Genomic DNA, 23,311 nt, shown 5'->3' on the forward strand with positions numbered 1-23,311 from the left:
TGACTTCAAGACCCCATCTGCCTGCCTGTAAAGACCATGTCCAGTATCCAGATGAACTCCCCCAAACCAGCAGACAGCTTCTCTTTTCCACTCTTTCTGTTTTGGTGCCCTTGGCTCACAGCAGGAATGAAAGTGAACGCATAGGTCCTTCTGTTCTTTTCTCATGAGTCATGAAAGCTACAACTTTCAGTTATTATCACCCTATAAACATTCCACTGCGTAAACCCATGCCCCCAACATAGGGCCCTCCTGTGTTTCGGGCCGTATTTTCATTTTTAACAGCTCACCCTCCATTGACAGTAGCCACATTGTTTTTTAGCTTAGGAGGACTTTTGACACTTCATCCTGTTGTCATGGCAATCTGGTAGTGACAAGAGGTGCCTGAGTTCAAACGTCTCTCTGTTGTAATTACTACCTGGGTCATCCTGGGCTCCTCCCATCCTCTCTCAGAGTCTCCGTGTCCTCTCTGGAAAATGGGCATAATTATAACCCCACAGTTCTGTTTAGAGGAAGATGGGCATAATGTCTGTAGGGTGTTTAGCACAATGCATGGCAGTTAGCGGATGTTCCACGATGTCAGTGAATGCCACTTCCCCTTCCTCACTCCCATGTCAGTTGTGACGGATACAAAGGCCTCCAGTCCATCCCGGGCAAAAGTGGTCCTGAGCCTGATCTGCCGGAAAAATGCGGAGGTCCCTTGTACAAAGTGATCGAACCCCCTTGATCTCAGCTTCCCCAGCTATCAGGTGATGGGGTGAGCTAGATGAGCTCCCAGGGCCCTTTCAACTCTGACTTCCAGAATTTAAATCCCAGATCATTATTGTTTTTAAACTGTGCATTTTAAAAGAAATGAGGGCTTTGGGAGGAGAAAGGAATTCCTTTAACCCACAGGGTCAAAGGGGGTCACTGAGGGGACAAAGGAGCAGGAAAGGGAGGCGATGGGGCGGAAGGCTGCCGAGAGGGGCAGGACCGAAGATCTGAAGTCCTCAACTGGGAGGTCTGATGGATGCATTCAAACACCCGGAGTCGAGTCAGCACCGGTTAGGATCAAGCTTGCCATCCAGCCTCAGACCTCAGCTTGCCACCTCCTTCGGAAACCCGGGAGGCCTACCCCACAGAGAGGCCAGGCTGGAATGAAAAGAAACAGGAGGCTGTGACGCCAGAAGGGAGGAATTCTAGCCCTCAGCCCAGGTCGGCTTCCTGGCTCGCAGGGAGGGGTCAGGCTCAGAAGGACTTGGAGCTTGCCTGAATTTGAGGAATCAAGACCACACTTTGATGTGTGCCTTTGAAAGGCAGCCTGACTCCAAGGCAGGTGAATCTGGGTAGCCAAGAACAAGGGCTTCTTTATGGCATTTAAAGTGACCAGAGACCAGCCTGCACGTACATGCGCCTTGCTGCGCATCAGTGCGGTTGTGACCGAGGTAGCTGGGGAGACAGAGAGGCCTGGGGGGCCAGGTGTCGGGGAATTTTCCTAGCTGCTGGCTCCCTGCTCTTTCTTGGGGACCATGTTGTGTTGGAAGAGACATTTAATATTCATGAGCTGTGATCTCCACTTGAAGGGAGTGCCCTGGGGGAAATTGAAATATTAAGCAAGTGAGGGATATAGACCTAATTGTATCCTCCTTTTCTTTTTGGACAGAGAAATAATGTGCCTAAAATAAAATGATGGATGGGCAGCCGGGATTGTGTGAAAAGCCCGGTGTTGCAGCCTGCAGAATAAAACAGCTAACATAGGCAGTCAGAACCAGGCAGAAGATGGGGCCAGCTGGCTGCTGGGTCACTTTGTGTCATTCATTCGCACGTTTCTTGACGCCTGCTGTGTGCCCAGCCCGGTGTGGCAAGGCAGGCCAGGGAAACGACCCGAAGAAGTATCTGAATGTGATTGTTGAAAATGCCATTCGGTGGATGTACTTAGAGGTGTGTAAGTGGAGGGCCTCCTTTGCACTGAGGAGTCAGGGACGGCTTCCTTGAGGACACCTACATTTAAGCTCGGACCGGAAGGTCAAAGAAGCGGACAGATTAAGGAGACGTGGAGCAGGGTGACGGGGTAAGGAGTGTAAGAAGCTCAGACTATCAAATCGTCAAGGCAGGCGACAACTTGAGAGGGTGCAGCCAGAAGGCAGTGAAGGAGGGGATGAGGCTGATACCTTGCGAGCTCCGATCCTTGAGGTCCCTGTAGACCTCAGTGGGGCTGCTGCCCCTGGTGTGATGTTCTGTGCCAAGCCCTGCGCGAAGCACCAGAGGCTTGCGTGTCTATGCATGTTTGGACTGGTCGGGGGTCAGCCAACCTCTGCCCTTGGCCAGACTCCCATCTGCTGCCCGTTTATGGGTACATGCAGTTTCATCGAAACCCATTTATGTTCCTTGGTGTAGGTGTTTGCCAATACAAAGACAGAGTTGAGTAGCTCCAGCAGAGACCTTGTAGGGCCCACGGAGCCACAATATTTCCTGTCTGGCCCTGTACAGAAAAAGTTGCCAACCAACCACTGGCATAGATGGGTGACTATATAGGTGGGTAAGAAAACAGCCATTTAGGGAGATCAAGGAGCGTGAGAGATGAAGAGATGAAGGTATGGCCTTATCCATCTTGCTCTTGGGCCTGTAGAAGTGTAGCTGTAATTGTCTTGACTCCCCCCAACATTTTCCCAATACACATCGGGCTCCCTTGCCCTTCATGGAAGAAGTTATCCTGTCCAGCCCTGTGTCCCCAGCACTCAGCTGGAGCCGGTCACTAACTGACTCTGTGGCAGAAAAGAGTGGCCAGTGGAGCCCAAACTGCTCACCGCCTAAAGGCGGATGGAGTCATGGATCCTCCTGGGGCTGCGCAAGGGAGTGGTGTATTGATATTAATGGAGAACCTACTACGTGGTCTCATTTCAAACCCATGGCAGCCCCTGGCAACCAGGCATTATTATCACCACTTTCCAGATGACACAACAGAGCCCCCAACTGTTTAAGTGACTTTTGAGAAAGTGGCCCTCATTCAATGAGTATTTATTGAGCTGGAAAACCACCACGAGGGGAAACAAACCTTCGGGAGTACTGCATCCCACACAGCACAGGGCACGTGGCCTCCCGTCTTGATTTCCACGAGGCTGCAGGAAGGCAAGGACCATTACTCCCCTTTTACACAAGGAGAAATTGAGGCTCAGGGAGATGAAGTGACCTGTCCAAAGCAGGTGGTTATTAAACAGCAAAGCTGGGATTTGAACCAACATCCACCCAGCTCCACAAGGAGGGGAGCTGGTGGCCTCCTCCCATACACCAGACTTTCAGAACAAGTAGGAGTGGTAAGATATGTTTGTATAATTCCAGTCTTCTTCTATTTCATCATCCCAGACAATAGACATTACAGTAGAAATAGCTCATGATTAATTTGATTAATTTCATTAATTGAATGCTTTTTCTCTATTAACTCCTTTGATTAATTGCATTGACCCTATGTGGTAGTTTTAATATGATGGTAAGATGTCTGGATAAGAAAAAAGCACAGAGATGTTAAGTAATTTACTCAAGGCTTCCAGTAAGGGATTCCCGCCCTGGAAGTCTGGCTCTTAAGCCCGCAGGCTGAACGATTAATTTACACTACCTCTCGATCATTAAGGTTATCTAATAAAATGTGTCCTCTCAAGAGCTGAACAGGCTGCCTGCAAACAGATAATGAGAAGGGGAAACAATGTGCAGAGGAAAGGAGTCTTCACTTAACAAAAGGATCCCAGGGTCTCTTTAAGAAACACTGTCTGAAGTGTTTGTTTACAGATCATTAAATACTTAACAGAGGGAGAAACTAAAAGAGACTTTCTCTTGGCTGCTACTGATTAAGTACCAAGAAGAACTGAAGATAAGGCAAATCTGAGATGATGATAATTTTTAAGGGATTGGGTTTTCAATTTCCATTTGCCAAACAGAAAGATAAAATGTTCCACGCCCCTTGTCTACAGCCCTGCTCACCAGGGCTGAAGTTGGCTTCTCTCCCTCCAAGGCACAGCCACAGGGTCATGCAAAGACAGCTGGGAGCAAATGTGACCAGCCTCACCCTAGTTTTTGTCTCTATTAAGCGCCCGCTGCATGCAAAGCTCTGTGTTAGGTAGGCTGCAGATAGGAGGGACAAGTGGCAGCAGAAATTCTTGACTGGAGGACCTCAGAAGACTTTGTCATTAAGGATGTGTGGTGGGAGGTGAACGCAGGAGGAATTGCAAAGCCCTGGACTGGGAGGTGGGGGGGGGGGGTGAGTCTGACCACTTCCTGGGCACCTGGGCTCAGTTAGAGCAGGTGTAGAGCTCTGCTGCTACAAAGGTCCAGAATGAGGTTTCTTTTGGTGGTGGGGGGGGGGGGGGTACCGTGAGTAAACTGGTTCCAAAGAAAGCTTTGGGGAAGTCACAAGATGAGTGGGTGTCTGAGTGTGATCCTGCATCAAGGAGCAGTTTCTGGGCGGAAGCGTGACGCGCTCCGGAGCGGTGTTGTAAGATCAGTCTCCCCTCGCTGGGATGCTCTTCAAGGGCCCACGAAGTACTTCTCTTGGCAAAGTGATCTGAAGAGAAATCAGAGTGATTTTTGGCTTTCAACACCAGTCAGAAACCCAGCCCACATCATCCATAAGCTTGAACTACACTTTTAACTGCCTTTGGCAGGGCTGGTACAAGTCCTGGCTGGAGCTGGTCCATGAGTTCAGGAGTCCAGAACTACACATATAACTTGAGTTCAGCCTCATTACCCACGAGAGGGCCACACAAGCATCTTAAACCCCTCCACTTCCCCATTTGTCTTTGTGCCTTTTGCCAAGAAAACTCCTGAATGGAGAGAGAGAGAGAGATAAAGACACACACACACACACACACACACACACACACACACACACACGGGGGGGGGGGGGGAGAGAGAGAGAGAGAGAGAGAGAGAGAGAAGCCAATTGACCTGGCCCAAAAGAGGGAAGGAGGGAGGGAGGGAGAGAGAGAGAGGCGCCAATTGACCCGAAGAGAGAGAGAGAGAGAGAGAGAGAGAGAGAGAGAGAAGCCAATTGACCTGACCTGAAAGAGAGGGGAGAGGGGAGAGAGAGGGGAACAGAGACACCAATTGACCTGATTCAAAAGCACAGGGGACCACTTCTCTGCTCTGGGCTAAGTCCACCAAATATCTTTTTCCATCTGTGAAATGGGAGTGCTGTTCTTTACTTCACAGGGTAGCTATTTCATTTCTTTATGAATTTACTCAGCACCGATCTGTTGAGCGCCCCTTACATGTGAGGTCCATACTAGGCACTAGAGATGGCCAAACCTGCTGCGCTTGGGATGGTTGGTTCCTGTCCTTCAGAAAGTGTTCAGTAAATATCGATTATTATTGCTATTAATAATCTAGTTCTTACAAGTAGCAAATGCCCTGTCCCTGAAAGGGATCAAGCAGAAACTTAAGAATCTTTACTCAGAAAAGCCGTGAGCGGGATTCTATTAAATATCTTGATTGCACAGACATATTTCAGTGTGTTTCTCCCTTAATTTATCCGGCTCTTTCTTGAAATTTTGACACTTCCAGGACCTCTGAAGTATACCCTTTTCCAGTTTTTCCTAACCCCTCTGGCCATCCCTACACAGACCTTTCTGCCCACCCCTTGAACTATTAGACCTCTCCAAAGTCCCAGAAGGAGCTTTTCTGGTGCTACCTTCTCTCCCCAAGCTCATCATTCAACAACAAAGACCCCCAAATCTCCATCTTCAGTCTGGGCTTTTCTCTTGACCTGTGCATGGACTTGTATACCTGGTTGCTCTAATGGGATGCCCCAAAGGCACTCAAAGTCCACCCATCTGATAGCAAGCGGACAGATTTCCTCCCCAGACTGGCTGCAGCTCCTGTTTTTCTCAGTCTCCACTGGTGGTGCCACTGGCAAACCAGACATTTAAGCTAGAAGCTTAGGAAACCTCCTTAACTCTTCCCTCTCAGTCATTCCCCACATCCAGACAATCGCCATCCCACCCATTTTACTTTGAAAACAAACCCCTTCCCAAATGAGTCCCTCCTCCCTCTCCCTGAGTTTGTTGCTCTGCCTGAGTCCCCTCCAGTTCCTGCCCAGACCTTTGCAAGAGAACAGGAACGGGTCGCAGGATCCCCCTCTAGGCTTGCCCTTGCCCACCCTCTCCCATGTAGTGAGAGCAAGCTTCCTAAAAGGCAAACATTTTCCACTCTACATCTGAAGTACCAGGTGGCTCCCCATTGCCCTGGAGATGAATCTAAATCCCTTCTTGTGGCTTTCAAGGTCTGAACCGGGCATTTACGCTTCATGTTCCAACATCTTTTGTGCTTTACCTACTAGGCTGTTTCCAGCTTCCATCCATGTGCTTACAGAGGGCCTCTTCCTGGAATGTATCCCCACCCCCAGTCCTAGGACCTCTCAGAGATTCAGCCCCCCCCCCCCCCCCCCCCCCCGCCCCTTACCTCCCAAGGGAAGCCCTGGGGGCTGTGTGCTTGGTGTTGGGAGTCCCTCCCCTGTGCTCCCACAGCATCTCGTACCTCAGGACAAAATGCTGTGCAGCTCTTACCACACACACACTGAGCTCCGGGAGCGTGAGATCCTGCGTCATTCATCGGACTCCCCAGAATTCAGTCCCAGACCTGGCAAATAATTGGCGGCTCAGTAAATACAGAAAAAATGAGTGAAGGAAGGATGTGTTTCTTAAGAACAGTTTTATTTTTCAGGCAGCAAAGTGTGGTAGTGCGTTGTTGGTCTTCAGAGGCAGGCAAACCCCAGGGTGAATCACGGGCTTTTTTTCTGCATTCTCGGGGGCCTCTCTGGCAGGATGTCTTTCCTGTGGTGGTTTTGTGCCCAGGCTCTGGAGCTGAGTGGCTAGTGTTCAAGTCCCACTTCTGCCACAAAAGGGGAATGGGAGCTACTTTAGTTTCCTCATCTATAAAAGGACCACGTTACAGTATTGACACGCCACAGAGCTGCAAAGCACTATACAAATGTTAACCAGAATGTTCTTTGGAGCCCCATTTTACCTCAGTATAAAGGAGAGAGGAGCTCAGTGGTAACCCTCCTTCTCTGTCTCCATGCTGGCCATGGCCTTAACTCTTTGACAAGGTCCAAACATTTTAGAACCTTAGCAGAAGGGATGGGCAGGTCCAGGGGCTTTGGTGGGCACTTTTAGGTTCCCCCCACAGGACGGTCAGATAACCCCAAACTGAGCTCCTTTTCAAAGCTCAGGCCCCATCTCTGCCAGCTTCCTTTTCGGAAGGGGAGCCTAATTCACCAGTAGCTGGAAAGGACTGCAGGTAGGCCACCCCCCAGGCAGCGAATTCAAAAGGAAGTGGATAGCTGTGTAAATAGCGGCTTTAAGGGGGCATTTAAGCCAGTGTTCTTTGTTAAGGAAATTGATGGCTTTGTAAGCTTGGCCTCTGAAGGCTGTACTTGAGTTGAAGGCTCCCCATCTGTCCTCGTAAATTCCCTAATGGACTGTGGGCCCGGAGGCTGGGCCCTGTGTGTTCAATCACCTGCCAACGAAAGTCGGATTCCACTTTAAAAAAATTAAAAAGGTTTAACCAAAACGTAAGTGATTGAGCCCGTGCAGTTTAACTGGCACAGAATAGCAGAGACGGATTGCTTCCTTTAGGGAAAGGGAGACTTCCTGGTCCTTCACGGAATCTTTTTTTTTTTTTTTTTTTCATGCTGGATGCCACGCCAGGTGCCTTCCATACAGCTTCTAGGTTCATCCTCCTAACATCTGGGAAAATACTCGTTATTACACGGATTAGCCCAAGAGGAAACCGGGACGCAGAGGTGAAGTGTGCTGTTCATGGACACCCAGCTCCTTAAGTATAGTGCAGGGGCGTGACCACAGCTCTGTCAGACCCCTGGGCCTCCAATAACACAGAATGGCAGGGCATCTCGGACAGAATCAGATTCGCTTGTCTCTTTAGATCCCTCTCAGTGTCCACTTCCACACATAAGACGTGAACTGGGCAGCAAGGGCGGACGGAGGGGCATGGATTGTGGAATCCAACTAGTCAGGATTGGATTCTTGCTTCTACAGCTTATGAAACCTTATGTGAAGCTAATGACTTACCCTCTTGATGCATGAATTTCCTTGTCTGTTAAATGGGGATAATAGCAACACCAGACAAACCCATAGGGCTCTTCTAGGATTAAATGACATTACATATTGGAAAACATTTAACATAGTGCCTGGCACTTACCAAGTCATCTGATTATTCATTTGGCAAATACACTTACTACCTGGTAGCTAAAATTTTAATTAGAGACGTAGAGGATGCCCTGGGAAGACATAGAGAGGGGCAGGCGACCCCCACCACCCCCACCCCCCGCCTGGAGTGGAGTGCCAGAGAGATTTTGCAGGAATGGTCACATAATGGCTAAAGATGAGTGGAGACTAGACAGAGGCAAAGCGGTGCTGGAAATTGGGGGGAATGTGGTCCATATTGGAAGCAGCCACTTTGAGCCTGTCTGAGCTGAGACTGGGGTACACTAGAGAAGAAAGAGAAGGCTGCAGAAGCAGGCAGGGGCCAGATTATGCCTTGTCAATGATCATCAAACCTCCGTCGGAAAATGTTGACTGAATACCAGTGTCTTCTGAGGCAGCCAATTTCACTTTCAGACCAGCTGCAGTTTGTTAGAGGAATTTTCTGCCGTGTCCCCCCTGAGACTTCTCTTCTTGAAGTTAAACATCTTCATACATAGGAATATTGCTCAGTGATGGTACCTGCCTTGGGCCCCATTCTCTGACAATATATAGGGTCCTCAGTGGCCCCAAACTGGTCTGCCCGGTCATCTGGGAACCACAGGGAGCTTCTCTGAGCTCTGTTCTGGAATCTACAGCCAGTTATGCAGTCTGCAATTACATGTCTTATTTGGGCAATCCCCTTCTCCAGGTAGTAGAAATTGATGTCAGAGCGACCACTACTCCTTAGAATGTTTTCTGTGCATGAGTAATTATGCTGACCCTTATCATTTCTGACAAAAAAAACAAAACAAAACAGGTTTTGATGGATATTTTTAAATATTCCGGGTGAAAATTTGGGACCAATTTCCCCTGCCCCTCCTTCCTTCTTCCCTTTTCCTTCCTTCCTTCCTTCCTTCCTTCCTTCCTTCCTTCCTTCCTTCCTTCCTTTCCTTCCCTCCCCTCTTTTTATCCTTATTGGGAGAAGAGAGAGGCATATATATACATTACTGTAACAACAAAATGCAGTTCAACAATACGAATCAAAGAGCATACAGATTCAAATTAACATAAAATCCTCTTTCAAGGGCAGAAGAGGAGCCCACCCATCATGTAAGGTAAAGAAAACTTACCCGAGTATGTTTCTGCCCGTTGAGTTGGCTTCTGCCCTTTAGAGAAGTGTGGCACATCTCACCAACTTGGAGGTGGAGGCCTCTGTGGCTTGAATGGCTCATCTTTTGGACTTATCTGAACCATATGGCAGGAGGATGGTCTTCGAAGCGGGCCAAACCAATCAGGGCTCTGGTGGGAGGGATCCATTTTGACACTCCAATTTCTTGCATGGGAACCCCACCAAGAACCCAGCATACTGCGGTCACCTTAGTCACGATCAGCTGTGCCAGACTGGGGTGACTGGCTTGGTTTTCATGTGGTGCCCTGATTCATCCTCAATTCCTTGGCCACCGTTATTTAACATAGCATCCACTTGCCCAGAAGTCTCTCTTCTCTGGAAACGTGAGGATGCCGTAAGATTGGTGAGCTGTTTATTTTACGGACTTGAAGGATACGCGTGTGTGCCCATACTGACTTTTGTTTGGGTGCGTTGTTTTCTCTTTATACACACCTATTTCTCACAGACCAGTTTCTTTTTGAAATCACAGCTCCCCAATATTTATATAATGAGCCTTAATTAGCCAACCCAAACCCTTCACCTATAGCAATTAACTGTACAGCATTCAGTGAGTCACTTAACCTTTCTGATTCTTAGTTGCCACATTTGCAAAAGGAGGCACGTGGACTAGATCATTTCTAGAGATCCTTGTGGTACTACACAGTCATGCGTTCAGCAGTATTAACTGATTGTCTTCTATGTCCTGGAATTAGAAATGTAGTCTCGGGCAAAACAGCCTATGTTTCTGCTCCCAAAGAGCTGCCATTCTATTTAGAGAGAATGCAGTAACCAAGTAAACTTTTTTTTTTAATGTGTATTTATTTATTTATTTATTTTGAGGGCAGGGGAGAGAGAATGCTCACATGCAGGCAGGGTGGGGGCAGAGAGAGGAGAGAGAGAATCCCAAGCAGGCTGCACACCGTCAGTACAGAGCACAACATGGGGCTTGATCTGACAACTGTGAGATCGTGACCTGAACTGGAGTCAAGAGTCGGAGGCCTGACCGAGCCACCCAGGCTCTCCAAGTAAACTTTTGAAGCAACGAATGCTCTGTGGAAAGTGAAATTGAATAGTGGGATAGCCTGCAGACACTGGAGCGGAGGCAGCATGGTTAGAAAAGGCCTCACAGAGCAGGTGACATGAAGCTAAGGCTAAGACAGTGAGTCGAGAAAGCCACCTGATGATTTGGGAGATGAGCTCCAGATTGTATCTGTGTTAAGAAAATGTGAAAACAATCACGTGTCTGAGTATTTGTCATAATATCTGATCATTACAACCACTTTCTAAAATGGGTAGGAATGGACGCCTGGGTGGCTCAGTCGGTTAAGCATCTGACTTCAGCTCAGGTCATCGTCTGGCAGTTCACGAGTTTGAGTCCCACATCAGTGCTCTCTGTTGTCAACTTGGAGCCTGCTTCAGGTCCTTTGTGCCCCTCTCCCGCCTTTACTCTCTCTGTCTCTCTCACCCTCTCTCTCTCTCTCACCCTCTCTCTCTCTCTCTCTCAAAAATAAATGGACATTAAAGATACTAATTGACACAAAGATACTTATTGACACAAAGACCAAAACCCAGAATGATGATTCTCTGTTACTGGTACCGAAGAGTAAGTTAGTGACAGAGGTGAGCTTCAAATTTTGATTTCCTGTTCTGTTTGCTGTAGTCCTGTCCTGTTTCTCAGAATGGTTTCAACTGTACCATCCTCTGTTTTCATTTTGCTAACATTTCCCCATCTTCAGACTGCAAACCTGGTTTAATGATTAAAGGGGGGAAAATCAAGAACTAAATACTTGATTAGAATGACTCAGTTGAGGGGGATCATAAAGCTACTTGATGTAACTCTCTTACTCTGTCGAAGTGAAATTGCAGCCCAGAGAGGGAAATGAGAGAGCATCTCTTCTAGACTCACATTCTCTTGATCAAGCTGATGATTTTGAGAAAGGGTCCCATTCTTGTTTGTTTGTTTCTTTTTCTTTCTTTCTTTCTTTCTTTCATTCTTTCTTTCTTTCTTTCTTTCTTTCTTTCTTTCTTTCTTTCCTACTTTTTCACTTATTTATTTTTGGTGTGGGGTGACGAGATCACATAACAACCACTGACACTTTGTTACCATCATCACCCTTTTGTGTCACTTTTGTCCATTCTCTGCATATGAATGCTTCAGATTGCTTTTCTCCATTTATTATTAGCTTATGTTATCCAAAACAAATTTCATTCTGTTATTTCCTGCTCATACTTTTAAAGGCCTTTGCGTCCTAGGGTATCACTCTCCCTCCTTAATGTGCTTAGAATGCCTGCCTATTTTGTGGCCACTACATAATTCATTGTAGGACTGAATTTTACTTCCTCTCCCATATCATGAGATAGCATTGGAACCCAAAAGAGACCCGGCTGAAAATCTTTCAGGGCTTTGAGCATCCTGCTCTATTGAATGCCTTCTCACTTATTAGGATCACTATCTTTGTTTACGATCTCTTTAGGCCATTCAAATAACTATAGCAAATTCAAGGTGATGTAAATGTATCTTCAAGTTCCAATTCATAAGACCATCACATCTCTTTATTAAATTTCAGCCCAGTATGCACCACCTTTTCCATCCAGATGTTCCATTTCTTTGCAAATTCAGTTAAGAAAGAAAATAAAATAATATTTAGGACAGATGGTGAGGCAGAATGTCTCATGGGGGAAAAATATTATGGGCTGCTTTAGATGGAATTGGATTTTTTTCCTCCCAATGTGTGCTTGGATTTATAATATGATCTCATTCTAATTAATATTTTCATAAAAATCTTTCTTTAGTATAATCTACTGAAGCAGATTCAAGTCAGGTTTGAGGTCCCTTCAATACAATCAGTAACAGAGATTCTAAAACTCCAAAAAGACTCATCATTTACCGAGCATCTGCTATTAGAATGGCATTGTTCTAAGAATTAGAGATGTAAATAGAAGTAACACTGGATGCAGCTCAGAAATGTCTCACAGTCCAAGAGCTGTACATATTCACTCATTCATTCACTCATTCATTTTTTCTCAAATGTTAGTTACATAATAGAGTGAGGCAGTTTTCCTGGTCCTAAAGAAAGATGTGCATGTTGAAGTGTGCTTCCATGAAACCTATGTCACATGGGGCAGGTGGTGAAGAAACAATAATAAATCAAATTTGTTTTTAGATCGTGAATAATAGTATGAAGGAAATAAAGCAAGATGGTATGTATGCTCTAATGGGGATGGAGGAATGAGATGTGGCAGTGATGGAACAAAAGTGGAGCTTTTTGGAGTATCCCGAGATGAAAGAGTGTACAGGATGTGCTCAGGGACTTTATGTGGGGTTGGAGGGTGGGCTGAAAAAATGGGAGAGATGACTCAGTTTTGGTCTGGCCACTGTTGGGCAATGTTGTCATTTACCAGGATGGGCAAGAAAAGCATGTGGGGAGAAACCATTACTTCTGTTTTAGACATTATGATTTCGTGATGCCTTTAAATAGATTTTTTGAAGTTTATTTTAGAGAAAGAGAGAGTGAGTGGGAGAGAGGGGCAGAGGGAGAGAAACAGAATCCCAAGCAGGCTCCCTGCTCAGCATGCAGCCCGACATGGGGCTTGATCCCACAACCCTGGGATCATAGCCTGGGCTGAAATCAAGAGTCAGATGCTCAACCATCTGAACCATGCAGATGTCCTTAAATAGATGCTTAGAGATGTCATTGTAGGCAGTTAAGACTCAGAGAAGAGGTCATTTCTAAAGAAATATTTGAGTCATTGGCACATAGATGTTCTAACGTTTTTGTTGAAGAATTAGAAGTGAAGGACACAATGTGGATAGATAAGAAAGGGGGCCCAAGACCTGACCCAGACACCTGCCAGAGATTTAGGGAAGCAGAAAGCAGTGAATGAGCCTATGTGGAATGAGCTGAGAGCCAGAAGAAAATGGGATGGCACGTGCCATGGAGTCCATGAGGGAGGGCTTCAGGAAGAAAGGGCGGGGGTGCTTCTTTGTATGCTTCAAGGGAATCTAGCAAGATGAGGATTTTGATGTTACAGTTTTAGCTACCTTGAGGTCAGTGGTGATCACCATTGACAGGATTGATTCTGGTGAAGCTGTGAGTACAGAAGTGAGATTGTAGAGAACTGAAGAGTGAATTGTAGGCAAGAAGTGGGCAGTTTAAGTACTGATAACTCTCAATAAAGTCTACTGTGAGTCATGGAAAGAGAACTGTGAAGTACAAGACATAGTGGTATGGAGATGTGGAATGAAAAGAGGATTTTTTTTTTATTTTTGTATTTTTTTAATTAACATTTTTATATAGGCCATATCCCATTTTGCTGGTTTGGAAGGCGAGAATAGTGATGTAGGAAAGAAAGGGGGTTGGTTCATCTGGACACATCGCAATACCAAAGTGTGACAGATGAGGCTTCATGGAGCTAAAGATGTCAGAGTCAAGTCTTGATGGAAGACTCAGGCAGAAACTAGCCTTTCAGGCTAAAGACGAAAGGACAGAAGCTCTGAGCTGTGAGTTCTGGGAAGAAACTGTGCATTTGAGGGTGGAGGTATAGTTGGGAATGAGAACTGACAGGAAAATTGGAGGTACCCTATGAAAGGATTTGAGTGCTAGGTAGGGAAGTTCAACTTTTGCAGAAGTCGACTAAGTATTTCAAGCATGGTCCTAGATGAATTACTCATTGATTAATCACTTTAGATTCATCACTCCTAGGAAATGGGGAAGACCCAAGCCAGTCATGAGAGGGTTGTAAGGGCCAAGTGGACGGAGGACCAGGCTGTCCCCTGCAGGACGCTCCCCGTGATAGGTCTGGGTGTGGAACATGTATGCTAATGTGAGACTACATCCAGACTCGACTTTCTTTTCCTAGTGCTTCCCACTTGCTAGATGATGCCTGGTTGTCACAGTGAAACACAGGAAGGAATTTCTGGCCCACTTTGGTGTATGGCCAAGCCATGGAGGAACCCAAAACCAACTTAAGCTCCTCAGATTCAGTAGACCTAACCAGCATCTTAAATTTGTTAGTGGATGCATGGTTCTTTAGAGGCTGTTCACCATCCTGTCTTCTGCACTCTGGACAAGCTGATCTGGTTGAGGAGGTTAAGAACAAACCCCAGTTTGAATAAAATTAAATGAGGTCAGCAATGTGGGTTTGACATGAAGCCTTTGAAACACAGGCAATGTAAAGTGCAGCTATTTCTGTTCCAGAGGAGACACATGCCAACATTGCCACCCCCACCTCCCCACCAAGCTTCCCCTTTGTAAACCTTCAGGGGTTAAGTTCTCCAGTTTTCCATTCCAAGAAGCTATTATTTGGACACAAAGATTGTGCATTTTTTGGTCCTTTGTTGTTGTTTGGATGAATTGTTATGTGGCATGCAGCTTGTTGTGGTTGGACCCATCCCTAAACAAACAGCTGATTTTAAAAGCATTATTTTTTTCTGGTATTTAAAAAATACAAAAAATAGTAATCATTGAACTAAAAGAATATTCTAATGCCAATCACTGTTCCTTCAGCTGGAAATAGAAGCAGATACTAATTTCTCAGAAGCTGACCCATCTTCATAAACAAGAAGGTTACAAACACAGGTAAATCCAACCTTTGGAAGGTAGCCGTTCTCAGGAGAGTGTGCATTCAAATTATTTGCTACTTCCTGAGTTCTATTACTTATTACATCTCCTATTACTCAAAATTGTCATCTCCCCATCTGAAGAGAGTTTTTCCCCTCAATGGGTCAGAGACTTGGTAACCCCAGTAGCTTCTCAGACTACAGACAGTTAGCCCATACTAGGGATATTGCTAAGAGTGAAATCAGAGATTCCCAAAAGGAATATTGAAACTTAGTTAAGGGTGACAAAGTATTTTGTTACCAGAATTATATACTGAAAACCCAGTCTGATAAATTGGCATGGGGCAATAGAAAAGGCATTGTATTCAAGAACCAGTGTTCTAGTCTTGTCTCTACTAGAGGTGTTTTCTGTAAACCTCAGCTTTGGCATATATGAAATGAAATAATTGCTTTCAGCTCCAAGATCATCATCATTGTCATAGGCCATTTACTGATCACCTGTTATGTCCTGAGTGCTTCATCTACATTTACCACTAGGCTGTAAGTCCCATGGGGTGAAGGTCATGGATGATTTATTTACTACTCTGTACCTACAGTTTATCACAGTACCTAGCACATAGAAGCAATTAAGCAAAAATTTTTGGTGATTATACAATTGCATGTATTATTAAGTGATGTGGGCATGATAGTAAATATTCAATCCTTCAGTCGTTATTCATGAAGAAAACAAGGTCTAGAAATTCTAAGTAATTTCCCCAAAGTCCATAAATAATAAATGGCACACCTGCCAAACAAAATCAGGTCTTACACTTCACTGCCTCTAGAAGTGTGAAAATCACAGGTTTTCCTGCTCAGAAAAATCTTCAAAGCCTCCCTATTTCTAAACAGTAAAATTTAAATACCTCAACATGGCATTGCAATTCTTCTTTAGTCTGGCCTCAGATCAGCTTTTCAGTTCATCAGTTCTAGGACCCATCATTCTCCTTTAGCTCTAACCTTGACAGGTTCCTCATAGACACATATATTGATTGAGGCTCATCCATTGTTCATACTTTCCCTTTCAAATGCCCAAATTCTTTCCTTCCTCCAAGATGCTGCCCCAAACCATCTTCTTGGCAAGCCTTTCCCTGTTTTCCCAAATAGTATTGATTCCACCCACAAGGGAGGAGCCCAGTCTGATTCATTGTTGTATCCATAGTACAAGCCCAGACACAGAACAGATACTGAGTAAGTAAATATTGGTTATGTGAATTGGTTCTCTTCTGCAGTTCTCATTGAAAAGTTAGAAGCTATCTTAGCTGGGGATAATAACAGCCCACACTCCTAAATCTCCAGAAAGTTTTGATGCCTCTTATTTGTTACCCATTCATTGCTGAAATAATTGCAAAAATATTACTGGATTCTTAGTCCCAGTAGGGCATTATGGATATGTTTGCAAGACAACCACTGTGTGTGGGAGGGGGGGTTTGTTTTAGAATAACTGCAGTCAATCCCAAAGTTTGAAGACATTTGATAGTGAAGCTAATAAACTTTTAGACAAAAATATGTCATTAAACTGAAGGAAGATAACTCTGATGAAATCTGGTTTGCAGTACTCTCATGGTATGGCCAGTAGTCACATCACACAAGAGTATGCTTAGTTTAGAACATGCATAAACTGGTAATAATGTATTTAATTATGAGGCATTCATTAGTTTTCATCTGTCATTCATCTGCTCATATATTCCGCAGCCATTTGTCGGGTACCCCCTTCACTCTAGGTACTATGCTATGAGTTGGGAATACAGATATGAGAGTCAGCAATTTTGTACCCAGAGATACTCCCTGCCTGCTGGGACAGGGCTGAAAGAAGGTCTTGTTCATAGACAGATTGACAAAAGCTGGATGGGGGCAGAGTGGAATCTGGGAATTGTAAGAGGGAGCACAGAGGAAGGTCCTCTAATCCAGCCAGGATGGGAGTCTGTGGAAGAGAAGGGAGGATGGACCCACCATGTTGGAGGAGACACTTTTAGTCACATCTGAATAACTGGCAGGAATTAGTAAAGGAAAAATGAGAACTACATCCCAGGCAGAGGAAAGAACACTTGTGAGAGCATGGCAGAATGATGGGGAGTGGGCTGGTTTAGAAAACTGCAGGACAGATCAGTTGTGGAGGGTCTTGTATGCCAAGCTAAAGAAAAGGATCTCCTCCATAAACAGAGGGATCTGTCAAAGCATTATATGTGAAGCATGGTATGGGCAGATATGTATTTGGGGTAGACTAATGATAGCCCAAATCTGCTAAATTATCCCACTCTCCTGAAGAATACACATTATCTCTGGTCTTGTTTGAAGAACACAGTGGCTTATGTTCATTTTTTCAGTGGCCAATAGCTTGTGACTGTCTGGTCTTCAAGATTCTTGATGTGAGGTCTAGTGGAAATCATCCTAAGATCTTGTACTCAGCTGACATGAGCGATTTAAGTCCATTCTCCCTTTTCCAGTAATGGACTCTCTAGCTATTTCTTTTATTCATTCACCCCAAGAATTCTAGTGGTGTTGCTAATTCACAATGCGTCTAATCAAGCTAAGTTAATTAGTGTCCCCCAGTTGGGTTGAAGTAGTTCCACTGTAAGTAAATATATTCAAGATTACCTGGTAATCATGGACAGATTTAGAGGCTTCAATCCAGGGTTTCTGGCTTTAAGGACAAGAACACTTGACAATAGCCTAAAACCCAGCCTTTGCTTACATGCCAAGGTAAACTCATCTCATTTTCCTAAGACTTGGCTTCCACGCTTTCAACCAGGGGCGGTAATCTCTGACTATCTCAAATAGTGTCCTTCAGACAAGCCTCAGGAATGCAGAAGCATGGCATTTCATCCTGATGCTCCAGACAGATGGGAATTGAAAATTAAGCCAATGAGAAGTGGCATCCTCTGTGTCTGTCCACTTACAGAGAGTCCATCTGCCTCGGGCTCCTGGGGCTGACCGCATTTCTTCCAAAAGGAAAAAAAAAAAGTATCTAGCAAAGAAAAGCTCAACTGGGGATGACAGACTTGGCAATGCCTGCCTCCCCCCCCCCCCCCCACATAAAGTCCACTAGCTGGATAGAGCAGGTTTCTAAATGTGCCACTGCATGAAAAGGGGTGGGTCTGAGACAAAGAGGTCTCTTATGTCAGGGGAACGTGGGGTGATGTAGAGAAATCAGACTGTCCAGTGCAATCCTACTGTAAGCCAGTCACAGCTGCCATCTAATCTCTTTCTCTCTACACTCAGACCCTGCCCAAAGAAGCTTCTCAAAGGGTAAAGAGTCTAAACTATGCTGGACCAGGAGTATGTGCATTGGAAGTGCTGAATTTCATTCATTCATTTGTTCATTCATTCATTCAACAATTATTTGAGAGTCTAGTCGGCTTTCACATTACTCCATCCAGGGGATGCATTATTATCAATGACACCTATCTACTACATGGAAGGCAGGTGGCAGGGTGGTCATTTGACCTTGGTATTGACTACAACCTGCTCAGCTACCAGCATAAAGTGTTCAATAAGTACCAAGTAAATTTGTGTAATGAAAACAGGAAGGCCAGTTTTGTTTTATTGTGTTGTTGTTGCTGTCTTTGTTTTTCCTGGCCACACATTTTTATTCCATTCCTCGCTCTGTTCTCCACGGTGCTTGGGGCATGGGAGTAGAGCGGGAGAGAAAATTCCCCAGATGTAGACTGGCAGATGTAGCTGAAGGGCCCCTGGGACTCTAGTGGCAAGAGAAAATGAATAGCAGAGTCCAAGGATGTTATTTCAAAAAGTGGCTCATAGTAGCTATGTCAGCAGAACCTTGGGGGAGAAACCAGGCATATTTATTCTCTCTCTTTCTCTCTTTCTTTGACTCACTCACTCACTTTTTCTCACTCCTCCCACTACCTCCTATCTCTCTTTTAACTGTCCCTGTCTGCCTGCTTGGCTGTCTATCTATCGTCTGTCACATACCTAACTACCTTGCGACTTATTTACCTTCTGTGCCTACCCTCACCTCTCCACCATTCCCTGGTTCTTCTGAGTCCAAGCGGACAGAAATATTGAGGTCTTAAACATAATCAGGAAGAAGTTAGCCTTCATGAGAACTCAGCTGTAGCCCCCATTGCTGCCACTCTAAGGTCTTTTTGCTGAGGAAGTGAATGAAGTCATGTTAGAGAATAGATCTTATATGATATTATAATCTTACCCTACCTGTCTTCAGTCAAGCAACCCCACAATCTTCTCCTCAGAAGGAGGTGCTTTCATTATTCTGTGGAGACAGCATGGGGTGTGGGGCACATTTCTCTGCTGGGTATAAAAGGGCCAGGCTCTTACTTCTAACTCTTCGACCATGCCCCTCTGTGATCTGGAAGCAGACTCCTTACCTCCTATGGCTCTCAGTTTCCCATTAGCAAAATGAGTGAAGACGCTGACGTTGTACCCGTCATCTCATGAGATCAGTGCAACAACACTGGGTAAACATCATTGTCCCCGTTATTTTTTGGATGAGAAAATGAAGTTCAGAGAGGCTAGGTTACTTTATTTAAGTCCTATTTGTCTGATGCCAAATCCTGTGCTTTTTATAATTCCCTTTATTGAGTTTTGAAAGAGTAAAGTCTGGATTAATGGCTGGTCACTCTCAGATTGGGTCTAAGTTTTACTGTATGTAAGTTGGCCACGTTCACCAAGAGGTTGGAGCTCCTGAGTAGTGCTGAGTCTGTATTCTCTCCATGCTTGCCTGCCAGGCATGCTACTGGTCACTGGAGTCCTCCGCTGGCTCAGGCTCATCCTTAAATAATCGAATTATAATGAATTGATTTATTCTGGCTCTTTTGATAGTATTTCGCTATGTAAACTGTTTGCTGAAATAAACAAGGGATTTTGGAGCTTGGAAGGGGCTCAACATTCTGCTGCCCCTGAATTCGCGGACTCCTTTTGCTGATAGCATCCTAGAAATCCAAGTTTTAATTCTACTTGACCCTAGCTTTTCCTATTTGGGGGGAATGCTGGACGAAGTGTTTTAAGTGAGTACTAGGTGATTCCATTCAGCCAGCTATAAATAAACTGACCCACCCCTTAAAAGAACATTTTTTCTCTTGACTGTTATTTTACGATGTACAAAGCATGTTTACGTCCACTTCCTATGAGAGTTCTGTGGCTATCCTGAGAGTTGTCTTGGCTGGGACGATCATTTCTATCTTTTTGTTTTAATTGAAGTATAATTAACATACAATGTTATTTTAGTTTCAGGGGCACAACATATCAATTCAACAATTCTGTATGTTGCTCAATGCTAACCATGATAAATGTAGTGGCCATCTGTCACCATACAACATTATTACAGTATTTAGGACAATTGTTTCTATATTACAGATAGGAAGCCAGAGGCTGAAGAGTGAAGCTAATTGTACAAAGTTCTCCAGCTGATATGAGGGGTAAAAGTCAATCCCTGATTGTAAATGGGGCTCCAGTCCATTGTTTTGGAGTAAATAGGGGAAGGATGTCCTAGATCAAGCAGTATCCTTAGGGTGACCATATGCTCCGATTTGGCCAGGACAGTATTCAGATTTTCCTAGGAAATGTGCCTATTGCCTGGACATCCCTGTGAGTCTCAAAGTACACTTGTTGGGATGATAATTATAAGTTCACCCGGAGACATGACATAGGGACTGGATTTCAAGAAGCTCTGTCTTTCAAAGGAGCTGCAGCATGCACATATAATGACACAGATAAGTGTTAAGGTAGGGATCTTTATAAAATAGGGACCTACACAGAAAGGGACATTTAGTTTTGCCTAGAGGTATTGGGAAAATAGCACAGACTACCTGACATTTGAGTTATTAAAGGATGGGCAGGGGGGTCTCCTTCAGATGGCTGGATTCTGATTTCTCCTCGTATTGTTCCTGTGCTGAAATACCAAGCAATGCGTATGGGTCCTGCCTACTCAGAAAGCACCTGCCAGCTCTGTACGCTTCCATGATCTTTGTCCTTGTGGCAGAGAGTCACTGTAGCCAGCTGCAGCTTTAAGTTGTCCCAAGCAGAAATCTTTGCTGTGATTTGAATTACATGGGAGCTTGAGAACTCACTTGGCCTTGAACTTGAACTACAGTATCCAACAAGCCCTGAGGAACCTGGAGCAGTAGACAGCAAGGGTTCCTGGGGTCCCAGCACTCTAACCCCCTTATCTGATTGAGCCCAGAGGGGAAAAGGGCTTTGTCTTAAGTAACAGAAAAGTTTAGTTACAGAGCTGGGACTGAAGCCAGTCCCTCTAGTGTATCACTTCACTCCTTATATGAAACCTAAATTCTCTTTGGAGTTCAGTAAAACCTCAGTTTGCCACTGTGAAGTTCTGTGGTGTCAGATAACGTACCCAGAACCTGGAAAGTGAAAGCTGGAATTTGACACCAGGATCTGGCATTAATACACCGTGTGACTTTGGGCAGTTTTTAAAGACACATGGATCTCAGTGTCCAGTTAACCTGGAAGACTAAAGTAATTAAAATAATAGTGCCTTTCTCACAAGGTTGCTGTGGGGCTCACTTGGGGTAATGAAGGTCGAAGTGTTTGTGAATGTGTGTGTGTGTGTGTGTGTGTGTGTGTGTGTGTGTGTTAAAATGTATATAATACAAGATCTACCCTCTAAATTTGTAAGCATACCTACACTTAATATAACCATAGGCACAATGTTAGCTGTAAGTGCAAAGTTATACATCGTCTCGTATAACTGCAACTGTATACTCATCGGACAGTAACTCTCAACCCTCAACCATTTCTCTCTCCCCCCAGCCCCTGGCAACCACCATTTTATTCTGTCCTTCTATAAGTTTCACTACTTTATATCCTCATTTAAGTGGAATCATACAGTATTTGTCCTTCTGTGACTGGTTTATTTCACTTAGTATAACGTCCTTCAGGTTCATCCATGTTGTCACAAATGGCAGAACCTCCTTCATTTTTAAGGGTAAATAATATTCCCTCATGACTACTGATGATGGGCTTTACAGTGCTGAAGATTCTGCTGATCTGACCCCACAGCTGCAGATGACAGCTGAGACCAGAGAACGAATATCCATTTGTTCTCTCCCTTCTCTGTCCATCTCCTACAGATGAACCCAGTCGGTGCTATTTCCATGATGGTGATGGAGTATGTGAGGAGTTTGAACAGAAAACTAGCATCAAGGACTGTGGGGTCTACACACCACAGGGGTTCCTCGATCAGTGGGCGTCCAATGCTTCAGTATCACATCAGGACCAGCAGTGCCCAGGCTGGGTCATCATCGGCCAGCCAGCAGCCTCCCAGGTAAGGTCCTAGCCGCGTGTGCTATTTCTTGCAGACATTCCGCATCTCTGCTCTGCCCCTCCGGGCTGCCTTTCTCAAATGTTGTGTCACTGGAGGTGACCACCTGACCATCTTGCTAACCAAATGTAATCCCAAGGCGTGCTCACGAGTGCAATTTGTCAGGGATGAGACATGGGATGGTTAAGTGCAGGGAACATCACAAGTAGGGTAAAGCCTGTCGTCCTATTTCCCTACATTTTATAATTCATATTTGGTTAAAGAATTCCATTTTAGATATGTCAGTGGAATTCAATTGAGCAAGACCAAATTTGGGGAGGAGTCCTACTTTTTTGGGGGCGGTCCCAAGTTGTGCTCTCCTTGAGGACTCACCTGTGAATTAACTCTATCACAATTTGCTGTGTGGCCTTAGACCAGTCTCCCTCTTCTCTGGGCCCCATTCCCCCCTTTATTTGTTTGTTTTGTTTGTTTGTTTGTTTTTTAAATGTTTATTTTTTGAGAGAGAGACAGCATGAGCAGGGGAGGGGCGGGGGAGAGGGACCACAATCCAAAGCGGGCTCTGTGCTGACAACAGCAAGCCCAGTGCGGGGCTCAAACTCATGAAGTGTGAGACCATGACCTGAACTGAAGGCGGACACCAACTGAGCCACCCAGGCACCCCTCCCGCCATCTTTAAATTAGAGGATAGTTGAGCTTGATGATCTCCAAGGACTTCCCCGTTCTAAAAAGCTGTGACTCAGTCCTTAGTCCCCTAATGCACTATTTATGTTCCAGGGTTCTTTCTCCAGGGGACTGCCAGTTTAGTTGAGGGAGCAAGAGGTTGGGGCCACCAGTGCTTGTATGATTCTAGGGATGGCTGTGCTGTCCCCAGAGCCCCCTTTCCAATTATCCTGCTGAGCAAGCACCTGCCTTCTTCCGAGACTCCCATTTCCCCGAGACACGACTCAGTGCTTCCAACTGCCAGGCCGGGTGGCCATCTCAGAGGCCAGCCTGCCTCCTGGCCTTGCAGATGAGCTATTACTCCTACCATTCTTCTTTTATATGGCTTCCTTGACTCGGGGGTGTGGGTAGTAGGCCTGATTTCTAGATGAACCAGACATTTGACCTTCTTCTGGGACCCA

General features: G+C 45.2%; 1 protein-coding gene across 1 annotated transcript in view; it reads left to right on the top strand.

Annotated features, from left to right (window-relative positions):
* The window catches only part of PAPPA (pappalysin 1), a 238,700-nt gene that overhangs the window by 122,608 nt on the left and 92,781 nt on the right, over positions 1 to 23,311 (top strand). The window contains exon 10 of the mRNA XM_047099683.1: positions 22,000 to 22,193. Coding sequence (XP_046955639.1) covers positions 22,000 to 22,193 — 194 coding nt within the window. The remainder of the gene's footprint in view (positions 1 to 21,999; positions 22,194 to 23,311) is intronic.

The sequence above is a fragment of the Lynx rufus genome, unplaced genomic scaffold, assembly GCF_022079265.1.
Source record: "Lynx rufus isolate CCGP_SWC_20201006 ecotype Redwood Valley unplaced genomic scaffold, mLynRuf1.p SCAF_10, whole genome shotgun sequence".
Lineage (NCBI taxonomy): Eukaryota > Metazoa > Chordata > Mammalia > Carnivora > Felidae > Lynx > Lynx rufus.